Here is a 26,457-nt window from a genome sequence, read left to right as displayed (position 1 = left end):
GAAATTGGACTCAATGTCCTTATAGCCTCCTTCCAACTCACTCCATAATTCTATGAATCTATGAGTACCCTGAGGACATCCTGGGACTGTTGGCATGCCAAATACATGCTGTGCGAATGAGCAACCATCCTTCTCTTCCTAACCTGTCTGTTCACATCAAGGTTTTCCACAGATAGGGGATGCATCACCATCTTTTGTCATGGAAGTACTTAAAATGTGCTAGGAACTATACAAAAGTAGAAACACAAGTTTCCCAACATCACCTTACCCTCTTCCTGCAGGCATGCAATTAAGAAAGAAAGAAAGAAAGAAAGAAAGAAAGAAAGAAAGAAAGAAAGAGGATCCTTTGCATTTCCAACTTGGGAAAGATGAAAGCTACCTTCAGGGCAGGGCCCTCCACTTTGGTCCATGAATGGTGTGTTGGGAACTACAGAGCCCAGAATGCAGTAGAATCCTTCTTCACACATTCCTGTTGGGGCCACCAGCCCAGGACTAATGCAGTAGTGACCTGGCAGACAGGGAGAGCACTCAGCCTGCAAGAGATGAATTAGGCCAGTGGTTCCTCACTGACACAAGAATTGTAGGGCAGCATGTGCACGTGTTTACAGGTGGAGTCCATATCTTCTTAGTTGGAATCTCAGGTGGCTGGGAGCAGGCTATGGATACAGCAGTGAAAGACATAGCCACTGAGAATTCCCTTCATTGTACATCTTGGTTAAAACCTGGCTGATAACTACTTGTGTGCAGGGCTGGCGTCAAGGGTAGGTATGATTGGGCACCAGCCATGGGCTCATACCCCACAAGGGGCCCACTGGATTTGCTCCTTGTCTTCACCATTGCCACTTGCATGTTCACTTGCCTCTCATTCTGGCCCAGACAATGATGGTGCTGGTGATGATAAGTAGGGATGTGCTCCGCTTCTCTTCGGTTCAGAGAAGCAGGAGCGAGGCAGCCTAATTTGCCTCCAGAAAAGACGGAGGCGAAGAGAGTCAGGGGGGCTGCGGATCGAGGCGAAGAGGATCGCCTCAATCTAGAGCTTCACCTGCAGGTAAGTGGGGGGGAGGGGGACTAATCTGGTGCTGCCGGCACCGCCATCCATGCGGCGGCGGCAGCGCCAGGTAAGGGAGCAGGGAGGAGTGACACTTACCTCCCTCCATTGCGGGCTTCAATTGAGGCCCAATCGGGGCCTCAATTGAAGCCCGCGATGGAGGAAGGTAAGGGGGCGGGGGCCTGGCCTACCTGGCAGCAGTGGCGCCAGGTAAGGGAGCAGGGTGGAGGGAAGCTTACCTTCCTCCATCGCGGGCTTCAATTGAGGCCCCAGTTGAAGCCGGAAGAGGCCTTGGCCTTCACTTCCGGCTTCAACCGGGGCCTCAATTGAAGCCCGCGATGGAGGGGGCAGGGTGAGTGGGTGGCTTATCTTGTGCTGTCACCACCACTGCCGTCCATATAGTGACGGCGGCGAAGCCGGATCTCACTCAATGGAGCGGAGCGGAGCAGCACGAAGAGGATCGGGCCCGATCTGGATTTTCCAGATCGGGCCACGAAGCAGATTGGGGGGTCCGTGCACACCCCTAATGATAAGGAGGCACAGTAGATACCCCTGCCTACTTGCTCCCTGGGTCTCTGGTAGCACTGATGGGAAAGAAGATGAGGAGCAAGAACAACTGGTGACAAAGGTGGTGAGAAAGTACTTGTTGAGGGAGTGTCTTGCCCAATGGCCCTCAAGAGCCTCCAGCCATGTGTGAGTCACTGTGTGAGTCATGTGACCTTACCTCTGAGATTAGCTTAGTCCTAGCAGCAAAGGTCCCTGCAGGGCACTGCTTGGGAACAGCTGTGCCCCTTGGACAGTAGTGGCCAGACGGACATGGACCAGCATGACCTGTGATCAAAAGGGGGGAAAACATTCAGGACCAATAAAAGGAAGTACTTCACACAGTGCATAGTTAAATTATGGAATTTACTACCACAAGGTGTAGTAATGGCCACTAATTAGGATGGCTTTAAAAGGGGGTTGGATAAATTCCTGGAGGAGAAGGCTATCAATGGCTACTAGCCCTGATAGTTATGTGCTACCTCCAGTATCCGAGGCAGTAAACCTGGGTGCACCAGTTGCTAGGGAACATGAGCGGGAAGGTGCTGTTGCACTCATGACCAGCTTATGGGTTTTCCATAGGCAGCTGGTGGTTGGCCACTGTGTGAACAGAGTGTGGGACTAGATGGACCCTCGGTCTGATCTATCATGGCTCCTCTTATGTTCTTATTCAGGTCACAAAAAATGACAGAGATCAATGCTACTTTTAAAACAGTAGCAACGAAAAGAAGGGAGTAGTAGAAGTAAGGTTCTACTTCGGTCAGGTTACAATAACCAAGTATGTAGGCCAGTGATTATATTAAGGAAGGAAAGGGGAACTTTTTTTAGTTCTGGGGGCCAGATTTCACACTGGTCCCTCACACACTAGATGGAATTGGGGGCCGAGTAGGTAGCTTCTCTCTGCCTGAGTTTTCTGCAGCTCAGGAAAAGTCTGGAAGGAGAGAAACTTCACCAAGCCCCCAGCTTTGTTCCTCTGTCATTTTCCTCATGTGAAGGCAGCAGGGGAGGAACAAAGTGGACGCAAGAGAGATTCACTCCTATGTTGCCTTCCCTGCACAGGGAAAGGGAGGAAGGGGAAATTGACACTCAACGTTGTGCGGCTACGTGCTCGGTCCTCATTGGACTCAGTCCTCATTTGTCTTGACGTTTTTGAGGATTAGATTAGTGGTATGCAGAATCCTGCCCCCTATTTTCATGAACCTTTCCTCCTCCTGCAAAAGCGTTATTTATTTTTCTGTCTCTTTCACAGGGAGGGTGAGAATTTTGGAGAACGTTCACCTTGGGGAGAGGGACAGGGTTTCCACATTTTTTAAAAAAGTGTAGCCAGTTGCTAGGGGTGTGTGTGTCTAATTTTTTTTTTTTAAAAAAAACACTCCTAGAACTTGAAGGTGTCTGGCAGTTCTTCAAGCGCTCCAGAAAGAATAAGTAGAAAAAAATCCACCAACTGAAAGCACCAGTACCATTGAGCTGGGTCTCAGGATTGGGCTGATCTGATCCTCGGTTGCAGTAATAACCTTCCCAGCAGTGTCCCGTGACATCAGTTGCATTGCGGTACAGGCAGAATTTCCCTCCGTCACACGCTCTGCAGTCGGTATGACTACCTATGCCTTGGTTAGGATTGTAGGTTCCCGGGGGACACGGCTGCCAGTTGAGGCCTGTTCTTTCAGGGCAGAAAAAGCCTGGGAGAGAAGGACCCCACAATACAAGCGGAAAGCTGTCAAGACAAACACTGAACCACAAAGAGCAAATGTGAATTGATAGACTTTGATATATTCAGATGCCGGAGAGATGGATAACAGAGAGACAAAAGACATCTCAAGGAAGGGCCTGAGGGCACATAATACAGCCATCTCACTAAAGCTAAGCAGTTCTAGATCTCATCAGTGCCCGGGTGAGAGGCCGCTTGGATACCCTTCATATGAGCCATGGCTCTTCTCTGAGTGCTGACACCCACAATGGTGTGACACGTGGCTACCACAATATGGCAGATCATCTGTGGAATGCCCTTCCCAAGGAAGTACACCGGGTATCTTCACTATGTTTGTGTAGACTGTAGGTTAAGACCTTCCTGTCTCAGCAAGCACTTAGGTTGCATTCCTGTCGGGATTCCTGTCAGCCATCAAACTCGGAGATTGATGGGAACCCTCTGTAGACCGAGAGGCAATCTTTGTGTCTGTGCTCCCACTGCTCTGCATTTTCGCTAGATGGGCATTTTTGCCCATCTAGCTGAGGCATCAAGGAGAGGGAGGAAGGAGACTGGTGAAGGTGGGGGTAGCTCATATCCCCACTTACCCAGTCCCCTCTCCACCCACAGGCAATCTTGAAGCAAGACTGCTTTTCACACAGTGTTGCATCGTTCTGTACATGTGCATCAGTAATACAGTGAGGAAAACAGATGTAGATGACCTGAAAGCTGCAGCAAACTGCACAAACTCCAGTTATATAGTTAATTTGTGTGTGTGGGGGAGTTCCAGCCAAGTGGAACACAGACAGCACAAACCCATGAAACAACAAAGGAATAGAACATGGGGAAGCTACCCATCCCTGTATCCATCGTAACCATGACTGCTAGAAACTTGCATTTTTTAAAATGAAAGCAAAGATTAGACAGGCAATTATGTAGGAGACCCTGCAACTGGAGAACTCTAGAAGGCAAAACAGCATTGTTCAACCCAGAGACTCACCTTTGGGACACGGCTGTGGCAAATGGCCAGGGATACAATACTTCCCCTCTGGACAGGTGTGACACCATTCTTCTCCATGTGTTTCAGCCATGTAGGAGCCAGGGGGGCAAGGAATGGGACTCCCACTGCCTAAAGGACAGAAGTGGCCCACAGGGCAGGAAGCACCTGAAATTCCATCTGTGGGTGTTGGTGTGACAGACCCTGCGATGCAGAAAAACCTACCAAAATTGGCAAGAGAAATACGGTTTTGTTAACAAGGATGGAGGCTGAGCTAAAAATAATAATTCAGCAAAATGGGGGACCAGGACACAAGTTAAGGCAACAGCAAAACCTGGCTTTCAAGGGTGAGTTCAGACATGCACATCCACCACTCTATGACTGCAACATCAATTGAGAGATGATTGGCCAGTGAGAAATATTCACGACTGATCAAGCACAGAGGTGGTATTTTTGCATTGCATTACTGATAGTTAGATACAATACTTCTCAATGGGAGGTTTACTCATTCAGCTTCAAATCTTTAAGGAATGGGGTACAGAGCAACACACAGGCACATATTTTTTGGCTTACACCTATAGACATGGGCTTTTCAGTGATTCCACGCAGAATCTGGAATTCCATGTCCATGGGAAGTTCACCTGGCCACTTCACACCTTGCCTTAAGGGGATTTGTGAGCATCTTATTTCATAAGGCATTTGTGGTGGTGAGGTTTTCTAGCCTCCTACTGTGCAGCAATAAATCAGTGGAAGAGCACCTTCCCAGGTTCAATCCCTGGCATCACCAGGTAGGGCAGGAAGAACCCATGCCTGAAACCTTGAGGAGTGGCTGCCAGTCAGTGTTGACAATACTGGCCTAGATGGAGCAATGGTCTGACTCAGTCTAAGGCAGCGTCCCATGTGTCTAATCCTGACTCCCTTCCCTGACTCTTTAACCATCTTCAGTCCTTCTTCGAATGGACTTCCCTCAATTGCCACTAACTCCACCCAAGATTCCATTCTGGTCTCAGCTGTCCATCATTCCTTCCACTCAGTCATCTGTTACATCTACCTTTGGTGGTAGTGGTGGGGGACATTGACTTCGGAGGTTTCTTCTCCCTTTCCCTGGCTGTGGGTTTTTGTTTGTTTGAAACCAAATGCGAGGGAATTAACGTGCTCCAGCTCTGCAGCTGGCATAGATTGCCCACCACTGTGGTGTTGGGGGCTTCTCTGGGGACTGGGAGAGCTATGGATCCACATCTCAGTGCCCCCCCCAGCATGCCTCGTTTCCTTCTCCTTTTGTCACTGGAGATGAACTGGCTGCCGAGGTTTCCATGGCAGCTGGGAGTGGGGTTCTGGGGTTGAACCTCCTCCTCCAAGCATAGGCTTCTCTCTTCACCCTTGGAGGAGGAGATCCAATATATCCCATAGCACCTCCAATGCCCTTCCTGGGACTATGAGTCACTTCTGTTAAAGCAAAAGGGTAGGGTAAATACATCTTTAAATAAATGAACATCATTTTTTTCTTGGAGGTTCAGAGGGGAGTATCCATAAGTCATTAATTCTGGGATCTTTCTTACTAAAGTCAGTTGCTGGGCTCAACAGAACTTCTCACTTGTTGGAGGGGTGGACAAGACACACCACAGAGTTTTCATTATAAATGATAGACACTCAAAGTGGTGGTACTTCAAAAACTCCAGGCCAGTGCCAAGCATGTCCTGGATGCTTAAGGGGGGGGGGGACACACCCTCTCTGCTTTGCGGGCTACACAAGAGAAACAAGGCTAGGATAGGGAAAGAGCCAGGAAGTAGTGGGGCATAGGAAGGGGAATGTCAAATTCTAAGGCCTTAGCTAGACCTAAGGCTTATCCCAGGCAAATGGAGGGGTCGTCCATAATAATCTCAGGATTGTCCCAGGATCCCCTGTGTGTCATTTGGATGCACAGGGATGATCCTGGGACAATCCTGAGATTATTAGAATGTAAGCCTATGCGGCAGGGTTTTGCTATTTACTGTTTTACTCTGTACAGCACCATGTACATTGATGGTGCTATATAAATAAATAAATTATTATTAATAATAATAATAATAATAATAATAATAATAATAATAATAATAATAATATAGGCCTGGTCTAGCCATGGCCTAAGAGTGCAGCTAGGCATGTTTTGCGGGGGAATGAGGGAGGAGGAAGAGACAGCATAGAGTAATGGAACGATAGAAAGCATGGTAACAGAAAAAGAGCAGAGCAAGGAATGGGGCAGTGTGTCAGGAGAAACAGGACACAGAGTAGAAAGAGTTGGAGCACAAAGAAAAGATTTAAAACTAAGGATCAGAACCTTGAAATTGAGGCAAAACCGATAGGGAGTCTGTAATTCTGTGAATATCCTGCCTGACCTCTGATTAAGCCAATCAAAAGACACATTCTCGCAGTGCAATGTGTATTTGCTTGTGAATCTGCTGACAGCTCCAAAGGCAATAACTAAATCTCAGGAAAGGTGAACAGGTCTTTTACACATACCCTGCTGCACAGCGTCCTGATGGGGCCACAAGACCAGTGCCATTGCAATAATATCCCCCAGGGCAGGGCCGGCAATTTTGGAGGTTTTGATTCTCTTCATCACTAGACCATGTTCCATGAGGGCAGGCAGATGGAGCAAGACTTCCTGAAAGGATACACATGAGAGATCTGAGTGCATTTAAGTACTGAAAGCAGTGGAAGGCTGTTCAGGGCCACTCAGAGTTTTTCTACATGAGGCATTTATTGCATGCTTGTTATTCTCTCCTCACAGTTGTTTACAGGTTTTTTAGACAACGTTGTGACCTTCCAGTTCTGCTTCTATTTAAAGCGGCACTTCCTAGGATTTTTTTTTTCTTATTTTTTTTTGGAGCAGGAAAAATGGGGTATTATTTCCAATGGTGAAAGAAAACATGATTACCTCTTGTGGATTTGTGCTTTTCTGCTATACCACAATGCCACCTAGAGGTGATGGAGAAGAAGAGCAGGAAAGGAAATGTCCTCGTGTAGCGTTCGGATCTCAATGCAATGACAAAACCGAAAGCAGATGCAGCAGAATAACAGTGTCATGTAGAAAAACCCTTCAGGGGAGTAAAAATGGTGACCGATCCGGCTATACCTGAGAGGCAGTAGTGCCCAGGAGGGCAAGGAAGTCCAGACACACCATCTTCTGGGTTCGGGATCCAAGCACCTCCTTTACACCAAGACCCTGCAGAGCAATCTCCTAAAAAGAAAATAGCATCTTGGACACTTCATTGCCTCTGATTTTGAAACCAAGCTGTCCTGGAGTTTATTTATATGTGTTCTTTGTGAGTATAAAACCATTTTTAAATGTTTGAGTTTTGCAGCCAGCTGGCTGGCATTATGCATTCAAACATTAAGGAACTCCACTGTTATCTCTGTGGCTGATGCTCAAGCATCCCAATATAACAACCCCCCGTGTAACCAATACATGTCAGTAGAAATAGCAAAGTAATGTACTTGGCCTCAGCCTCCAGCATCAAATTCCTCCACAGCAGGAGAAAGTCCCCTATGGCGTGGCATGCTCCCTACCAGGTAACAAATTCAGTGGCAAGAGGAGCGTTAGCACATCAGCAAAGAAGGATATGGATAAATAGCCATGTTATGGCAATGGTAATACAACACATTGTATAACGCAAAGCTGTATTAAATACTATCTCAGAATGCAAAGCAAAAGACATGAAAAACTATATCCATCGCAGAGAATATTTCTGAATGGGGCTAAAAAAATCCCCCAAAGAATTGATGTTCTTGTAAATAGATCAAGTGCAGGTTCCAAAACCATTAAACTGAGCCTTAGCCGAGTTAGAGTCAATTCTGCTCAAACAAGGTCTTCATATTTGTTCAATGATCCTTGCATGGCCAACTTGCATGGCCCAGAGAGCTTCGGCTATGGGGCGGTATAAAAATGTAATAAATAAATAAATAAAATAAATAAAATGAATTGTAAGGTGCCACTGATGCGATTAGGGAACTTGAAGTGGTTCCAAATGTCTGTTTATCCATTTCGACTACATGTTTCAATCATACATCAAACAGCACATGGATTGGAACCCTTTGGCTACAATCCTATATGCACCCTTAACTGGACGTATGCTCCATCGAATGCTGTGGGACTTACATCTGAGTAAACACATAGAGCAGGGCTGAGGAGCTTTTTCAGCCCAAGGATTGGATTCAATTTTGGAGAAGCTCCAGAAGCCATATTCCAGTGGTGGGAGGGGCTGAAGGCAGAAGGGCGGAGTCAAAGGGAAAGGGGTGCAATGCCCCGAATACCAGAATATTTAAGTTGAACACTTTTACTGGCAATAAATAACCCTTCAGTGAGGCATTTTAACCTTTTAGAATGGGGGGAAACCGAGCTTCAACATCCCTGACGTAGAAGATGCATTGATAAGATACAGAATTTCCTCCCTAAAACATTTATAACTGCTGTCTTAATTTATCGTTGACTTAACGACAACACCCTGACATCGCAATCTCAGGCATTCTAGACTGGAGAAGCAACCCACCTGATGGAACAGCCAGCCCAGGAGATGAACAGAACTTTCCTGGTGGGCACTTTTGACATTCTTGGATACTCTTTAGCCTCTGCTTGGGTCCAAATGTCCCCGAGGGGCAACTGTACTGTGTAGACCTCAGTGTGCCTGGTGGGCAATAATAGCCCTGTGGACAAGGGTAGAGGGTGAAGTCACTGATAGGTCCCAGGTGGTTGTCACAGTAATACCCTGAAGCAGAAGTAGAGAAGGGGGTGGGGAATGATTCAGATTTAATATAATGGGAAAGAAAGAGACATAATAGTTCTGGAACAAATGGGGATCTCAGACATAGGGATGTGCAAATCAGCAAAACCCTCTGAATTCTGTCTCAAAACTCATTCCAACTTGAGTATGAAATTGCAAGCTTCATTTTCTTTTTTGCATGAAGAATCCATGCATATTTCCGTGTGTATTTCCCCCCCCCCAATGTACACATCAATTGTGCACATTTTTTAATGTAATCATTTTTCGAAATGCACAAATTATCTTCCCATGATTAAAATGTATTTCTGCAAATTCTTTTATGTGCTAATTTTGAAATGAGCACATTTTTTAAAATGTATGCATGCTCTTAATTTTTTTTTCTTGTCCATGAACCACATTCCAAGCTCAGAAATGGACAGACTTTGGCCGGAGATGGTGTCCAAGTCAATGTTTGTCCGGAAGGTGCAAACTGGGTGAAATCTGGATCAAAACCAAACTGGAACACATGTCTCATACATACATCCCTGCTCTTAAGATGATCAACAAACATAGCAGTTTTATATCAGTTTTACTGTCATGGGTTCTTCCAAAGAAGCCTGAGAATTGTCTTACAAGGGGTTTATTGAGGGCATTGAAATTTTCTAGTCCCTGCTCCAAGAAAACTACACTTCCTGAGATTCTCGGGGGAGAGGGGATGTCTTCTAAACTGCTCCATGGTATAGATGTGCCACATTATGGCCAGAGAATGCTTCCTATGAAGTTGTGTGCTCTTTAGCAGATAACACATTAAGTAGCAAAGCAAGTAGAGTATCAGTACAATAGAATCCACTTTGAATCCATGCGACATCCATCAACTTAAATATTCATGCTTACCAGATAAAATGCTTCACTAAGGAAGCAAGGGAAGGTTCTAGAAACCAGCCAACAAAGCAAGTGTCCTTCATGAGTATTTCACAACTGAGGCCTGGTAAAGCAGGGATTATTATGCAGCTGCCTCACGGTCTATTTGAATAAGCCTTAGGTCAGCTGTTCCCCTATGAAAATCCATCCCCTTCGCTTCCGAATCCACAGATGTCTGGTCCAATCTAAGACTGAAACAGGTCAGCCTTCCCCAACCAGCTGCCCTCCAGCTGCGTTGTACTTAAAATTCTCATCTCCTGGCAACATGACCAATGTGTGAGTTGAGGATGACGGGGTTTGAAGTCCAACAGATTGGGGAAGGCTGCTCTGAATGCTCCTTCTGTTCTTACCCTGACTCATCTCAGCTCCCTATTGGTGGATAAAGGAGGATTACCTTCCCAGCATTCTCCACTGGGGGTCCTCAGTCCGGATCCTTCACAATAAAACCCAGAGGGACACAGCTGGCAGTCAGAAACCGTACTTCGCCCTAACAGGTTGGAGAAGGTACCAGCTGGGCAGAGGCTTGGTGCTTGAGACCCCACAGCTAGGGTGGATGGAAGGAAAAAGAAGAGAATACCAGGAACAAAGTGTTGGACAGCTGCTAAGCAGAAGTAATATAAGCGCTCTTGCTCAAACACCTCATATCTGGATTTCTACATTCGCTTCAGGTGAGGTTAAAAAAATCAACACCAGATGAACTGCATGTATCTATTACAATTATATCCTGTCCTTTCTTCAATTACTGGGAATTCAACTGGAGGTTCATATCCTAAGTGAGGGCCTCGAACCAATTAAGGCAGATCTCCATGTAATCTTATGGGATATGTCTTATCAGGCATATCAAAGAGGCCTATTTAAGAAGGCTTCCTGAGGCAAAGTTTGCTTCTGACCTCTTACTGGCAGGCAGCTTGATCTGAGGAAAAGAGAACATTATGAGAAAAATAATTCTTGCTCAATAAGGGTCCTGCCCCAAACAGAGCCAAACCACAAGGAGCAAGCTGGGAAATTTCTATAGAACTGTAGAAGTAAAAACAAGGCATCAGCAAATATGAATAAATATAAAGAGGTGAGATTAAAAGAGTAGATTAGCCAATTAAACTACAGTAAGCAATCACATCACACAGGTTCAAGTGGAAAACTATAAAAATAAAGGTAAGATACTAGGTGAGGTTGTTATCCCTGGAAAGGAACTTCTCCTAACAGGAAGTTGTGTTGGTAATGTTTACACTGTATTTTGCCTTATCCTCTTTTCCTAGTTTAACTTTTGCCAGCAAATGCCATGGAATCAATTTCTTTCTATAGCTGTCCTAAATACATTTGCTTGTTATTAATAATTGTTTTAAAATATAGTCTACGAGCATCTGTTGATAAAGTTAATTGCATTGCCTGTGAACAGCTTAGACCCTTTCTACACCTAAGGATTATCCCAGGAAAATAGAGGGATCATCCCTGTCTGCTCCCAGGATCCTGTGTGTGTCATTTGCATGCACAGGGATGATCCTGGGATGATCCCTGGAAAAAAGGCGGGTGTAGAAATGGCTTCAGTCTTCCTTAGCGTCAGAAAAAAAAACCATATCTTTCTGAACCCAGATATGTATCAGAAATAAGAGCTTGGCCCTTTCTACACCTACGGATTATCCCAGGGAAATGGAGGGATAATCCCTGTCTGCTCCCAGGATCCTGTGTGTGTCATTTGCATGCACAGGGATGATCTTGGGATGATCCCTGGAAAAAGGCAGGTGTAGAAATAACCCTTGTCACAAGAAAACAAGAGCCTTGCTTAATTAGATTTATTTCCATTACTTATTTCCTCCTACAAATGTACACATCAGAATGAGGAGTTAGGAAGGACTGTATCACTTCAGACTGCAGATAGAGGTATTTACTGCAAAACATAAAGACCGATGTTTCAAGAACTGAGATTGCTATTAGTATACATTATGATTGCTTTGGTTAACTGAAGAAATCCTTGGTCCAGGCAGGATGTGCTGCTAGATACTCACGGCAGTAAGTCCCTTCGGGGCAGATCCTGCCTGAAACTTCATCTACTGGCTTGGGAGAAGATGCTCCACCTGTACAATAAAATCCTGCTGCACATTCCCCGCTTGGAGCAGACAGACCTGGAGAAGAATAGGAACTGAGAACTGAGAAACATGAACTTTGAGGCACTCATAACATACTTTAACATCATCTTTCTTTCTTTCTTTCTTTCTTTCTTTCTTTCTTTCTTTCTTTCTTTCTTTCTTTCTTTCTTTTTGGGTTATTTATAGGTATTTAAATAACACAAATGTAGGACTACAAACTTTAATCGGTAGAGAAATCAGCGAAAGCTTTAGCTGATGAATTGGTGGGGAGATGTAATCAGTAGGGCTGTAATTTAAATTGTTAAGACTGGAGGGCTGTAATTTAAGGGTACACTTGGCCTAGTTAGTGTCTTTTATGATCAAGGCAGAAAAATAATAAAATATGAACACTTTTATTTCCATCTACCAATAACTGGTAGTCCCCTTTCCTTTAAATATTAAGTAAGTTTTCACTTCCTTCAATATCTCAAAAAGTCATCCATACTGATGTTTCTGATATTATGCACTCACTGCATCATATCAAGTATTCCCTGTATCGGTATCCTCTGTTAAGTTCTGACTGCAAACTCCTTGGGGCAGGAGACTACTTATTGCTAAATCTGGATGCTTGCTCAAAATCTGGATGCTTCACAAAATCACAAAGGTTTCATGCAAGAAGACAATATTTAGAATAAGTGTAAACTTATTGGCAAAATACACTTGTACAATTTGGCATCCACTCAAGTATGTTTTTGATTCTTAGGTGTATATGAATAAAGTGTTACCTTTGTCCATTGCGTCCAGGATTCTCCGAGTGGCTAAGTTGAGTGCCTGAGGCTGGGATGGGAAACATGAGGGCCTCCAGATGTTGTGGGAGTGCAACTTCCATCATCCCTCACCATTGGCTGTGTACTGACAACATCTGGATGGCCACACATTCCCCATCCCTGATCTATCTAAAATGGTCTGCATCTCTTAGGGTAAAAGAACACAAACTTTTTGCAGCTACCCTCTGTCTTTCCTACTACTGAGTCACTGTTGTCAGATCTAGTTGGCCTATTTCCCCCTTTTACCTGGTGCATTGCAGTAAAACCCTGGAGGACACAGAATGGGTTCAGGGCTGCCTTCTGGACAGAAGAACCCAGGGGAGCATTTTGCTCCTGTAGCCGTGGCTGGGCAAAGGCAGTTGCTGTTGGTGTAATTATCCAGATCAAAGGGCTGAGGTGTCCAAGCCGCTGAAATGCAGAACCAACCTAGAGACCAAACAAGAAGCACTGGAAGTTGAACAAAGCACAAGACACAGGAGGAGAGGTCAATATTTCAATGGGTGCAGGCTACACGTCTTTATCTTTGGCTTTGCACAGCGGAGTGCTCAGGATCAGCTTCTGATTGTTTTCTCTGTGGATATTCTTGGATAAAACCAAAGTATATAAAAGCAAGAAACAGAATCCAACAAATTTGCAAGAGCTGAGCTGCCATCTCCTTTCCAAGTTAAAGGTAGGTGAGCTAGGAGGAAGGTAACTACAAATCAACACATACAAAAACTACAGTATTATAATATCACAATCCTTTAATTATCCACAAGGTGTAGTGATGGCCACCAATTTGGATGGCTTTAAAGCGGGGTGGATAAATTCCTGAAGAGAAGGCCATTAATGGCTACAAGTCCAGATGGCATTTCTGTTGATTTTAGAACCAACCCAGATGTAGTTCTGTTGGTTTTAGAAATGTCAGTACGCATAGGAAGGGATGTATGAGACCATCATTTCTGCTTGCAAAACATGTTAACCTGCTCAGTTTGCAGCCCCAAACATGAAAACATGTCCACTGAAAAGTTTTACAAGTTACCAAACACGTCCTTATCTTCGATTTGCACAATGTTCCCATTCAATCTGTGAAACTTTTCAAATATACGCACATTTCTAAATCAGCCCTGTGTTGGTCTAATGGGGGATATTTGCACAAATGTGTGGGTGTGGGTGTGTTATGCAACTTTCATGTTTGATCTCTGTTTGTTTTGTGTGTACAATTTTCTCCTTCACACAAAATGAGCAATGATCCCAAATGTGAGCTTAAATTACAAGTGGTGAGCTGCATTCAGAGAATCTTGGTGAGATTGAACATCGCTCATTCCCCGATCCTTAGACACAGAGAAATTTCTGCACAGAGAACCCAGCCTCACCTGCATCACACTTCCCTGACACAGTGGTTAAATTTTCCTTCCCGCAGTAGTGTCCGGAGGGGCAGGGCAAGCAACTATCCAAGCTCTGGGTCATGGGATCCGGGTTATAGTAGCCACGAGGGCAGGGGAAGTCCGTCGCTGACCTGCTTCCTTAGAAGAACAACAGAACAGAAATGGTAATAACAAAAACATTCAGCAGACGTACAATTCTTGCAATGTGTTTTTGGCCACCTTCTCATGGAGGTGATAAAACCTGGTCACCAGAATGCAAGGAGGGACTCACAGGATCAAATGCTCTTTGGTATAGACATAACATCAGTCCCTGCACATAGAGAAGTAGCAACTCAGAGAGAAGGCTAGGCTAGAACTGTTCTCCTTGATGTGCTTGTTTTCTAGATGGAAGAACTTCATTTGTTTGTCTGGAGGAGCTTTCTACTGTGTAAACTCCCTCTTGCAATCCAAAGTGGCACATCCTAGAATTGGGTTTACCACCGCCATGAGACTTAAAACAAGAGGCGGCATGTGGGAAGGTGTATCGTAGGAGAGGGTATGATTGGTTATACACTACTTTGCTAGTTGCACAGAAAAGTGGCTCAGAACAGAAAAGAAACAGGCAAATCAAGCTACATCGGGAGAATCTAAATGTCAAACTAAGCAGCTGTTGGAAGGCTCCAACCGAAACATATGTCTTGAAGTCATTCTGAAAAAGAGAGAGCAGAGAGGCAGCTGCTCTTCTCCCCTTCTGAAAGGAGGGTCTGGAGCTTTGGAGAGGCCATCATGGAAGCTAACCTGATAGCTCTGGGAGTAGGTGTCCCAGAGGTATCTGATTGGCCTGTGTGGGAAGTGGACTGCAGGACTGGTTGGCACTCTGGTCTGAATCAGGATTTCTTATGTCCCTGTGGCATCGCAGCTCACAATTCCAGATCCACAAGGTGAACTGCTCCACTGAGCAGCTTACCATGTGGTAACAGCCACCATTGTGGAAAAATGCGAACGGCTTCCTTCTCCATGGAGGCTGTAGCAAGGGCGGCCACTGATGCATTGCCAAAAAAGAAGACCTGCACCACTCAAAGAGAAGACAAAAGTGGACACCAATTTAAATAACATTGGCCTACGCACACATATATTCATAGGTGCAAATGCAGAAATAATAATTCTATTTTAAAGAGAAATAGAATATACCTCACCCATGTTGGAAAGACAGACCAGGTGACCAGCCTGCCTGCTGTCCAGTTGCTAACTGTAGATAGGAATCTTCAAGGCTCCTGTGCTCCTTTCTTGAGGTTCTTTAACTTTAAAGATGTAATCCTATGCATGTTCAGAAAGAAAAAAAGTCCTACAAATCCCAGTATTTCCCAGCCCGTCCCATTTGCTGGGGTATGCTGGAAGTTCTAGGACTTTTTTCTTCTGCCTAAACATGCATATGATTGCACCATAAACCAGACTTGGATTGGACAGCCCATAAAACAGAGGACACCTTCAAATAGAGAACTACTCTCTGTAAATTAAGGCACCTGACCACCAGCTGCATAACAGATGCTGCCTCAGACCCAATCCAACTTTGCACTCACTGTTGAAATGGATGGAAAAGGGACTCCAGATCCAGATAATGAAACTCTCAGCTTGTCTGTCTTGTTTCTGATATCTTGCACTATTATGCTGCTATCAGCAGATGGAGCTAATGGAGCTAGATTTGTTTTGAAGCTCTGCAAATTTGCTCATTTATTTCCCTTTGGAAATCTAGTTCAGCTCTTACAAAAACAACCACAACAAGCAAACCTACTTCTCCAGATAACTTTAAAAGCAGTGTCCTCGAAGGTATCTGAGCAGTTAGAATTTACATCTAAGCACACTTCCCTTACTGGGCCATCAATGCCAGTCACATCAACCTCCTGTTTGTGATAGCAATGGTACATCTTACCTTCAGGGCAGTAGAAGCCAGGTGGGCAGATGAACCCACTGTAGTTGGTGGTATTTTCAGGGCAGTAGTAACCAGCTGGACATGGGAAGCATGCTGGTTGCCTAGTGAGATTGTTATAAGTTCCTGCTAGACAGGGAAGTGGGTGGCTGGTCCCCTCTGGACAAAAGTGGCCCACAGGGCAAGCACCTCCCTGTTCTGGAAATTCTGTAAGAAGGAATGTTGTAAATCAATAATGTTTCAAGTCCTCAAGATTGAAGAAGGAGAAGGAGAAGAAGGAGGAGAAGGAGGAGAAGAAGAAGAAGAGGAGGAGGAGGAGGAGGAAGCATATGTGCATGAATATGTTGCAATAGCTGCCAAGTAAGAAGAGGTGATCCCACCTGGTTAAGAATGAACACAGAGTGCCATTTCTAACATTTATAAATAAATAAATTTCTAACGTGAGTGTGAAACGTGTGAATAAACAAAAAGACAAACTGTTTGTGTATTGATTCAGGAAGTGTAAATATGGTAAGTTCTTTTCGAAATGCAAACTGAACAGAATTTCCCCCATCTCTTCAAAGACAACATATTCTCTCCTGGCTGAAAATTAAGGGAGGTGATGTGTTTTCTGAGACAGTACATGCTGCCTGCAGATATATATATCTGTGTGTGTGTGTGTGTGTGTGTGTGTGTGTGTGTGTCCTTATATTTAAAATAATGGATTTTAAAAAGAAAGTGCACTGCCTGATTAATCAGAATGTGTTTTTAGTCCATTAAAAAGGGGTTTGAATTCATTAACTTAACCAATTAAGGGCTGCTGCTCTGGAAGGGACGAGATACAGTATAAATGCAGATGAAGGAACCTGCATACACAGCTTAGCCCCAACAATGCTGACAGTGAGTTGGGGGGAAGGAAGGAGGGTATGCCACCAGTCCCCCAAAGAGATGCTTTGCTCAATGGAGCCAACAGCAACGGTCATCTGTTCAGAAGGCAGCCTGAGTTTGAATCTCACCTTTGCTTTGCGAGCGCATGCAGGAAATCAGGTGGTGTGTGCTCACCTTTAGGGGATGGCGAGGTAGCTCCAGGCAGGCAGTAGTAACCAGCAGAGCAGAGTCCAGAGGGGGCTGTGAGCCCAGCAGAGAGACAGTAATGGCCAGGTGGGCATGCAATGCAGCTGGTCTCAAGGGAAAGGTACAGTCTGGGGAGATACAATTGTCAGGTGAACTCAGGGGTTGTGCAGCCACTGCTAAATTCCATCCCTGACAAAAAACACAAAAAACAATCCCCCCACAATCTCAGTGGCTTGCGCTGGAGGCTGCAGAAAGCTCAATGTTCTATCAACCAGGCTAAAGTGGAACTCCTGGCTCCTCCTACTTAAACCCAACTCAGCGAATCCAGGGGCTCCTTGACACCGGCTGTTCCCCACTCCACCTGAAGAGGGCACTGCCCCTGTGTACACACAGTTTTAAGGGTCCATACCTGTCAGAGAAGGTGCCAGCCGGGCATGGCAGAGGGATCCTGGTTCCAGCTGGGCAAAAGTGCCCCGGTGGGCAAGGACCTCCGGCATTTGGATTGGTGGCTCCATCTGGGTTTGGGACACTGGAACCTGAACAGAAATGGCAAACCGTGCCAAGGCATGTCAGGTCAGCATAACTGGGTTGCCCAGTGGTCCAGCCCAGCCCAGCCCAGAACTCTGGCCCTGATAGCAGTCTCCAGATGTTTTGTGGAAAGTTTACAGCTCAGTGGTTGTACCGAGCACCCGTTTTTCATGCAGAACCCCCCCCCCCCCAGGTTCGAGCCCTGACCTCTCCAGCTGGACGGATCAGAAAGACTGTGACCACCAATTGTGGGGGACAGCATGACTAGATTGATATAGTTTGACTTGGTGTAAGATAGCTTATTGTCCTTACTGCCGTGTGTACAATTTGGTTTGTGTTTGTAAGCTGAGCTGCAGGCTCTTCCCTGAACTCCAGGAACTTTTTTTCTTGCATTTTGCACAAATGTCTGAACAATTTGTGCAAATCACAGCCAAATGTGTGCAAATTACTTAAATTCAGCCGTAATTGCCACAAATAGCTCAGAAATTTGAGCAAATTGCAGAACCTTCTCCCAAATGCATGGAATTCCTAGAAAAATCACAAATTGCCCCAACTTGCTACAAATCAAGTTGGGTGCCATAGAAGGAACCAAAACAAAGTCTTGCGGGGGGAATCTAGGAAATCTCATCAAACTTTACCCCCACATCAAACAGATTTCCCATTCACCCCTAACCTGCTGTAGCCACTACACCCCACCAGCTCTCTCTTAAATAGCATTTATAGCAGGGTGACCATATGAAAAGGAGGACCAGGCTCCTGTATCTTTAACAGTTGTATTGAAAAGGAAATTTCAGCAGGTGTCATTTGTATATATGGGGAACCTGGTGAAATTTCCACTTCATCACAGCAGTTACAGCTGCAGGTGCACTGCCCTCTTTTAAATCTGGTCACTCTAGTATAGCTCCTGCACCTTTAACTGTTGTGTTGAAGAGGAAATTTCACCAGCTTCCCCATATATACAAATGACACCTGCTGAAATTTCCTTTTCAATAAAACTGTAAAAGACACAGGAGCCCTGTCCTCCTTTTTATATGGTCACCCTATTTATAGTCAGTAGTACCTCTCCCCAGAGAGCTTTGGTAATGGTTGTTGAGAGAGGTGTGCGGGGAAGGAGTCCTAGTACAGAATTCACAGATGCACACCAATAAAACTACAATTTGTCAGATTCTGGGCCAAAGCCACAGTGTTTAAAAAATCATATCAAACCAATCTGTTTGCAATTCAGACAGCATGCATTTAGATAGGCTCAGCTCCTTCGGATGAATGCAAGGTACTGAACCGTGCAAGAGGAATGACACACACACAGAGAGAACAAGGATAAACAGATACAGAGAGAACTATTGATACCTGAATTGCAGAAGAACCCTGACAAACAGGGGCCAGTGGGAGAAGGTAACCCCCATTCACCACAAAACATTCCTAGGTGGAAACACAAGCAAGCAGATATCAAATAGTGAAAGGCTGCTGGCCAAGACACACAGCCGCATGGGTAAAGAAGGGTTGCTCCCATAACTGCAGCAGAGATGGATGTGCTCTGATGCTGTGTCTTGATTGCAACATCCAGCAAGACACATCTTGTGTTCTTTAAGGAATTGTGTTGGCCAGGGCAGGCTTTAGGTTCTTGAGTGTTCTTGTGCAAAACTCTCTCAATGGCTCACTCCTTCCATGAGTCTACCTTCTCCCCGCCATTGCCATCAGCTGCTATGGCTCGTTATCCTGATTCTCATCCTTGCTACCACTTGCTTGCTTTCCAGGTAGAGACCTGATAGGCAGTGGTATCTCCTGCTCTTCCCTGTCACAACACCTGTTGTCTAGGCCAGGGTGAAAGGTGCGATGGTGGATAAGGGAAGCAACTCCAGGGAGCTCTTGTCAGTAGGCTCCTGCTGGGGCATGGGTCCTCAACAGATGCCCCACCATAACGACCCTTGATGTTGGCCCTATTAAGGATCTTTGCAAAGGCATTACTGAACAAAACAGCGACAACGTCGATATTCTGAGATGGTTGCTTACCTGCAGGGCACAGCTGGCATCTCTCACCTCGGTCGATACCTGAGGTCGGGTTATAAGTCCCAGGAGGGCAGGGATACAGGGAAGCTCCAGTCTTTGGTGGGCAGAAAAAACCTGGTGGACAGTGGTACCTTACACCATTTTTACAATAAAGGCCAGCTGGACATGGGAAGCATTCTTCTTGACCTAGGGAAATAAAAGAAAAAGAAAAACCCTGAGCTACAGTATGTAATTGTGCTCTCCTCTTCCTGATCCTGTCCTTGGAGATGATCCAGAACATTACAGCCAAAAATGGATTTCTGGTACCAAAATGGCAGTAAGGCTAACAAGTAGTGATGCTGCTGAGATTTGTATTTCGGGGCTTGAAAATATGAGTCTCGAGAGTTCAAATATGATGCAAGTATTCAACACATACACACACATTCTTCTTCAGCTGAGATTTAAATATCAGTAGCCCTGGGGAAAACCAGATTTCCCAGGGGCTACTTTTTGCCAAATGCTGGCACAGGGGGAGAAATTCCTCCCTCGCTTCCTCCACATTGCTATGGTTTGTTGCCAGTGGTGCTGGAGGGACAGCCTGATACATTGGATTTGAAGGGAAGGGGGAGAGGATTTGCAGGGATCAGGGGGCTGGGGGACAAGACCTTAGGGTGGGGTAGGCTGAATTGGGGTTGGCTCAAAAATACGCCACACTGTTTTCTGAGTTCTTGGAGAAACCGCTTGCTTTCATTCTGAGCCAATCAAATTCGAGCTGAAAGCAGCTTGCCTAACTCCTGTGAGCCATGTCTGGAGATACCCTCTCATACCTGACCTGTTATTGGGCTGTACTCCCCATCTTGGCATGGAGATGGCACTGCTGAGCCCCCAGGGCAGAAGTGACCATTGGGGCACGTGTCTCCAGTGACCCTATCCACTGGCCTGGCAGTTCGGGTCCCACCTCTGCAGAAAAAGCCTGAAAGCAGAAAACAAACCAAATCTTATTGCAGAAGGGGATCCATCTAGGAATGACCAAGCACACCATATTTTACGGTTTACTGCAAAAGGACAGTTCACACATCTCTGTTCTTCATTAGTTGACTGCAACACCCAGTATTCAGTTCTTCATCATTGATTTGCTCATGATTACTGGGCACTACGAAGCAGGGAAGGAAAAAGATATATTATACAATGTCCCCATTCAGAAGACAACTTAAACCACAGCTTTAACCATGGTGGTTAAGCCAGACAGCCAGGCTGCATTCAGTAGACATCTTAAACCACGCCTTTAACCATGGTAAATAAAGCAAAAGGTCTTATTCACTGTGGTTAAAACCATGGTTTAGGGTGTCTTCTGAACACAGCCTGGCTTTCTGGCTTAACCACCATGGTTAAAAGCCATGGTTGAAGGTGTCTTCTGAATGGGGCCAATAAGATATACTATAATATACAAAATATAAACACAAAATATAAACACAATGTAACATGAAAGAGGGGGGGTTAATAATGGCATCATTAAATGATAGGGTGGTCATGTGTGCTATTTTACAGAGGGCAGTCCTCTATTTGGAAGTGTTCTTTATCTGAAAGGTTATCCAGTTCAAGCCAGATTAGCGATAAGGAACGGGAGAGCATGGTTGGGCAACCTAATTTAAAAGGTAGTGATTGCTGCCATTATTAGGCAATTGGAAATCAGAAACCCTGGCTAACCTACTCCAAATCACCAAGAGATCTATCAACAGATCTTGGTATACCTGTTCTCCACCCCTGGACTATACCACACCGGCTGATATCATGCAGATATTACATTTGGATACATTTGAATAAAACAATAAGTATCTGCACATATCTAAGCAAGGCCTTTTGGCTTCCGTTTTGAGACTTCCCCTTACAGTTGCAAGTCAAGGTCAATTCCCAAATGAATTCCACCCCCTTCCCCCAAAAGAAAATTATACCCTCTCACCTGGAGCGCATGGACCTGTTGGGGAAACACGGCCTGGACTGCTGCAGAAGAACCCAGGTGGGCAAGGTAAGCACCAGCTCGAATCCCGGCTTCCTTTCTGCTCATTCCATGTCCCAACTGGGCAGGGCATTTCTCTGGGCTGTTTTGTGCCAGCAGGGCAGTAATGCCCTGCAGGACAAGGGCCACCGAAAGGGAGCCCAGCCTCGGAAAACAGAAAGAGGGCAACTTAGGGACAAGGGCCCCACAATCATGTGGAGCATGTAATTGTTAAGATGTAAAGGGAGCACTCAGGTGATAAATCAGGGATCATCCAAATCTGGAGTCTGATTGACCACAGACTTGCTTCTCCAACTGCAGCCAATTGCCTGGACTCAAAGTAAGACACAAACACACACACACACACACACACACACTAAGAGCAACTGATTGGACATCACTCTGTTCACCACTCTGCTGCTAAGATCATCTTCTTGGCTCGCCGCTCTGACCATGTTACTCCACTTCTGAAATCTCTTCATTGGCTTCCAATTCACTTCAGAATCCAATATAAACTTCTCCTGTTGACCTACAAAGCTTTTCACTGTCTAGCTCCTTCCTATCTTTCCTCTCTCATCTCACACTATTGCCCCGCTCATGCTCTTCGCTCCTCTGATGCCATGTTTCTCACCTGCCCAAGGGTCTCTACTTCTCTTGCTCGGCATCGTCCATTTTTTTCCGCTGCCCCTTACGCCTGGAACGCTCTTCCAGAACATTTGAGAACTACAAGTTCAATCGCAGCTTTTAAAGCTCAGCTAAAAACTTTTCTTTTTCCTAAAGCTTTTAAAACTTGATTTTGTTCTGACTTTTATACTGCCTGTTTGGTGCTTTCTCTTCCCCTCATTGTTTTATTATGATTTTATTAGAATGTAAGCCTATGCGGCAGGGTCTTGCTATTTATTGTTTTACTCTGTACAGCACCATGTACATTGATGGTGCTATATAAATAAATAAATAAATAAATAAATAAATAAATAATACAAAGCCTAGTTGCATTCTCATTGGCTCAGAGACTTTTATGAAGCCACAGAATTTGTACTAAGCGACCGGATTCTTCCTTTCCTGTTCTCCACCATTGCATTCTTACACTAGGCATTTATTGTGCCCTCATCATTACCTACTCAAAGCTGTTCATGGGTCCTTTTAGATGTCTTTGCAACCCTCCAGTTTCAATTCTGTTTTTAAAATGCACTTTTGGCATTTTTATTATTTTATTTTATTTTTTGAGCAGGGAAAATGTAGTGTCATTTGTGAAAGCAAAAGGAAACACTTTTCTACTTGTGCAATTGTGCTATTTTGCTATACCACAGTGCCACCTAGAGGCTATGTGATAGAAAAGCAGGGAAGGGAATGTTCTTCATGAGATGCCCAGATCTATGTTCTGCAACTAAACCAAAAGCAAATACAGTGAATCAGCAGGCTTGTGTAGAAAAGCTCTATAATTTCCCCTGTTCTGTATGTTCTCTGCATCCCACAGGCAGATCCCAATAACGATTTTAAACTGATCTTCTGTACTTCAACCTGTGTGGCCTCTAATGACAGCTTCAACAGACCTCCAACATACCTCTCTCACCTTGAAGTTATTGGCTTGGCTAGAGCTAAAAGGTTCGATCCTAGGCCAAGATACATGTGGCCAAGAACCCACCTGGGTTTCTCAGCCCACAGATCTGGACAGAGACAGGGCTCCCCCCTTAAACAAGGGTTGCGTTCTTGATTAGAATAGTGGGGGGACACCAGAAGTGACTTACTGGGGAGGCACTACTGCTTCCTTGGAGACAATAATACCCTGGTTGACAAAATCCTTCGGGCACCGCCAGGCCAGATTTGCTGCAGTACATGCCTGCTGGACATAGCTTACAGGTGCCTACTCCAGTGCCACCCAAGATGTCTGAATAAGTGCCCTGAATAAAATGGAGGAAAATATGTCAATGGCCAAGGGAAACTCTAGGCACACAAAACCGGATTTTCATTGTCGCACCATCTAGAACTCTATCAAAGATTTGTCAGAATCTGTGCATGTTTAACTTCATATCTGACTCCCCACTCCACTCCCATGCCTAGGAATGTATAAGAAATTTCTTTCGATTAGTTTTTGAACAGAATTACCCTGTTGACACTCAGTTCACAGACTCTTACACAATCGGTGGTCAACGTCCATATGATGCAGAGCTTGCAAAGTTATTTGCAGACCAAAAATAAAATAATAAATAAATAAATAATGCATTAGCTGCATCTGCATCAATGTATATAGGATTGCGGCATTGTAAATGTACATATGAAAGCATCCACAATTTAAACCAGCCAAAACAAGTATTAATAAAATACCATGACACCATAAAACAACTAATAAAACATCGGTGACAACCATAATTCAACAGATGTGTTAAAGAGCCCATCATATTCCATTAAATGCCGGGAAATAGAGGAAGGTGTTAACCTGATGACAATGTATTCACTGTAGCTCTGGAATCGAAGGTGACAAGTTCATATTAGAATGAGATTCCTAAATTGCCTATGTCCATAGTAGGGCAGGATCTTTATTAGGTCAACCAAAATCACCATAATAAAGGTATTGCCCTTCTATGGAATTTGGAAACTTTCTTGTGAGCCGTCATGGTTATCTTTGTCTTCAATGGCTTTCCCCTGGGTTTCTTCAAATTGAGAAATCTGTTACAGTTCTAGAATATCTTACCGGTGGGCAAAGTAGAGGTAGAATACTCTCAGCAGGGCAATAATGCCCTTTGGGGCAAACCAAGGGTTCCACCAGGCCAGTGTGATTGCAAAACATCCCTGCTGGGCATTCAATGCAGGCAGACTGTGCTAGATTCTAGAAAAATGATGAGAGATTGTGGAAAAGGTCATACTCAGGCTTCAGGTGACAATGAGAAAAAGGAAGTTTAACACGTTCACTCGCTCAACTACTAAGCCCAAGGCTTAATGGATCTCTGGTTCGATGGAAGAGATGAAAATGCTCTGTGTTGTGTCTTTTGTCTGGGTTGATTTAGCTCTTCTGTGGGTTGATTTAGATCATGTGTGAAGATTCTTCTTAGCCCCTCATTGTGTAGGAAGCAAACCTGATTCACACCTCCTGGATGAGGATGTGAATCAGAACACATAGTTGTCATTGAAATTTTGCACTTCTACACATTTTATGATGCAGTCCTTAGCTCAAAAAAAAAAAGTATGAAAATACATATACTATCTTTTTTTTGAAGATAAAATAATTTTAGAAGAGGACACATTGAGAAATTTTTTTTTGAAGGGGTGCATTCAAAAATACAAATTAATTTTTTTCCATGCAGATTTAAACAAACAAACAAAGATGAACACAGGAATGTAATTGAATGGACTTATACACGAGCACACGTCAAAACTGCCATGGACTAGAAATAGACCAGTTTCTCCATCCCTACCAGTAGCAAAGTAGCTATCATCAGCTAGCCTACAGACTACTCTACCAGAGAGATATGAGTAGTTAGTGGTAGAAAGTAAGTCAAGACTGGAACAAAAAAATCCGGGCTGTCATGTCAGCCAATTACAGATTTTTTAAAAAATGATCAGTCATCTGCCTTGTTAGTGAATGACCACTCGATTCATTGTGAGAAGTACATCCACATCTGAATATAGGTGCCAATTTGAACCATGAGCCAATTTACAATTTTGTAATAAAATAAGCTACTATCACTAACAGTCAAGCCATCCTTACTACGTTGTTTTCCATTCCTCATTAGAACAGCATACCACAACAGTTTCAAAAGCAAACAAGCTTGCCCTAATTTCCCAGTCTCGCTGGTTAAAAGCTGCCTCTGCCTATTAATCAACTAAAGCTCTGGTTGATTAATTTACTGATTAAACTAATTAAAGCTTGGTGCTCTTAAAAGACAAACAGCAAAGACATGCATCACGTTGTAGGAGCCTAGATCTGTATGTAGTTTGTTTGATTGTAAATTTATCGGAAAACAATTCTGGCTGCATTATTTATCTGTAAGTCAGGAGCACTCTGTTGAGTCCGCTTACCGGCTGGAAACTCCCTGGAGAGCAGAGTTCTGGCTGGGCAGCGCCTTCCAATGTATAATGCCCTTCTTTTGCCATCATTTGGGTGGCTGTTTTGGCAGCGCCAGTACAGAAATAACCAGGTTTGCAAAGTCCAGTGGGAGCGTGTGTCTTTGTCCCATCACAGTAAAACCTTGCGGGACAGAGGTCAATAAATGAAGAGGCAACACACAGAACTTTGGGTTTAAACAGGGCCACATTTATTAAAGATCTGCAAAGGGTGTCCTATAGGGCATCCAGCCTGGCCTGTTTACAGACCTTTCTGTGTAGGGCGAGCCATTCATGGCCTGTGGGTTGACGCTGTACAATTCACCCTCCCGCTGGCTGCCCCTTTCAGAGTAGAGAGACCTTCCGGTGTCACCCCCAACCCAGGTCGCGAGGCTTAAGGTGGGTGAGAAGGGTTGGCCTCAGAGGTAATCCTTATCTCCCAGCCCGGCTGTGGGGCTCAATGCTGGGAGACCTCAGGAATTACCAGTCACCACAACAGTGCCCGAGAATGCTCACCATTCTAAAATCCCTCTGGATGCCCGTTCCTACCTGCCCCCAAACAAATGTGACCAAATTAACAAGAGATTGCCAAATCAACCTATTTATGCTCCCAGGCTGTCTTACAGTGTGGAGTAGGCAAAAAAAAACCTCATGCACAATTTTAGAACATGAGTAAAAAATTCCTACTCGGCCCCGAATGGCGATCAGAGAACTCACACTGCCTACAGGGAGGGAAGGAGGGAGCCATGTGAACAAGA

The 26,457-nt window shown here is 44.7% G+C and overlaps 1 protein-coding gene across 1 annotated transcript in view; it reads right to left on the bottom strand.

Moving 5' to 3' along the window:
- LOC134407642 (zonadhesin-like) overlaps positions 1-25,829 on the bottom strand; it is a 32,279-nt gene extending 6,450 nt beyond the window's left edge. Inside the window, exons 1-21 of the mRNA XM_063139511.1 lie at positions 25,676-25,829; positions 24,351-24,485; positions 23,407-23,559; positions 21,623-21,824; positions 20,495-20,635; positions 19,687-19,869; positions 19,024-19,095; positions 17,558-17,684; positions 17,137-17,276; positions 16,099-16,302; positions 14,178-14,327; positions 13,069-13,248; positions 11,936-12,052; positions 10,327-10,476; positions 8,802-9,017; positions 7,388-7,492; positions 6,772-6,916; positions 4,276-4,493; positions 3,052-3,270; positions 1,773-1,879; positions 380-533 (exon numbers count right to left, since the gene is read on the bottom strand). Of these exons, the coding sequence (XP_062995581.1) occupies positions 380-533; positions 1,773-1,879; positions 3,052-3,270; positions 4,276-4,493; positions 6,772-6,916; positions 7,388-7,492; positions 8,802-9,017; positions 10,327-10,476; positions 11,936-12,052; positions 13,069-13,248; positions 14,178-14,327; positions 16,099-16,302; positions 17,137-17,276; positions 17,558-17,684; positions 19,024-19,095; positions 19,687-19,869; positions 20,495-20,635; positions 21,623-21,824; positions 23,407-23,559; positions 24,351-24,485; positions 25,676-25,753 (3,196 nt within the window). The 5' untranslated portion in view covers positions 25,754-25,829. The remainder of the gene's footprint in view (positions 1-379; positions 534-1,772; positions 1,880-3,051; positions 3,271-4,275; positions 4,494-6,771; positions 6,917-7,387; positions 7,493-8,801; positions 9,018-10,326; positions 10,477-11,935; positions 12,053-13,068; positions 13,249-14,177; positions 14,328-16,098; positions 16,303-17,136; positions 17,277-17,557; positions 17,685-19,023; positions 19,096-19,686; positions 19,870-20,494; positions 20,636-21,622; positions 21,825-23,406; positions 23,560-24,350; positions 24,486-25,675) is intronic.
- Positions 25,830-26,457: the final 628 nt, after the last annotated feature.

Source organism: Elgaria multicarinata, chromosome 12 (genome assembly GCF_023053635.1).
Source record: "Elgaria multicarinata webbii isolate HBS135686 ecotype San Diego chromosome 12, rElgMul1.1.pri, whole genome shotgun sequence".
In the NCBI taxonomy this organism is placed as follows: Eukaryota; Metazoa; Chordata; class Lepidosauria; order Squamata; family Anguidae; genus Elgaria; species Elgaria multicarinata.
Note: the sequence above shows the minus strand (reverse complement) of the source record. Positions and strands in the feature narration are given on the sequence as shown.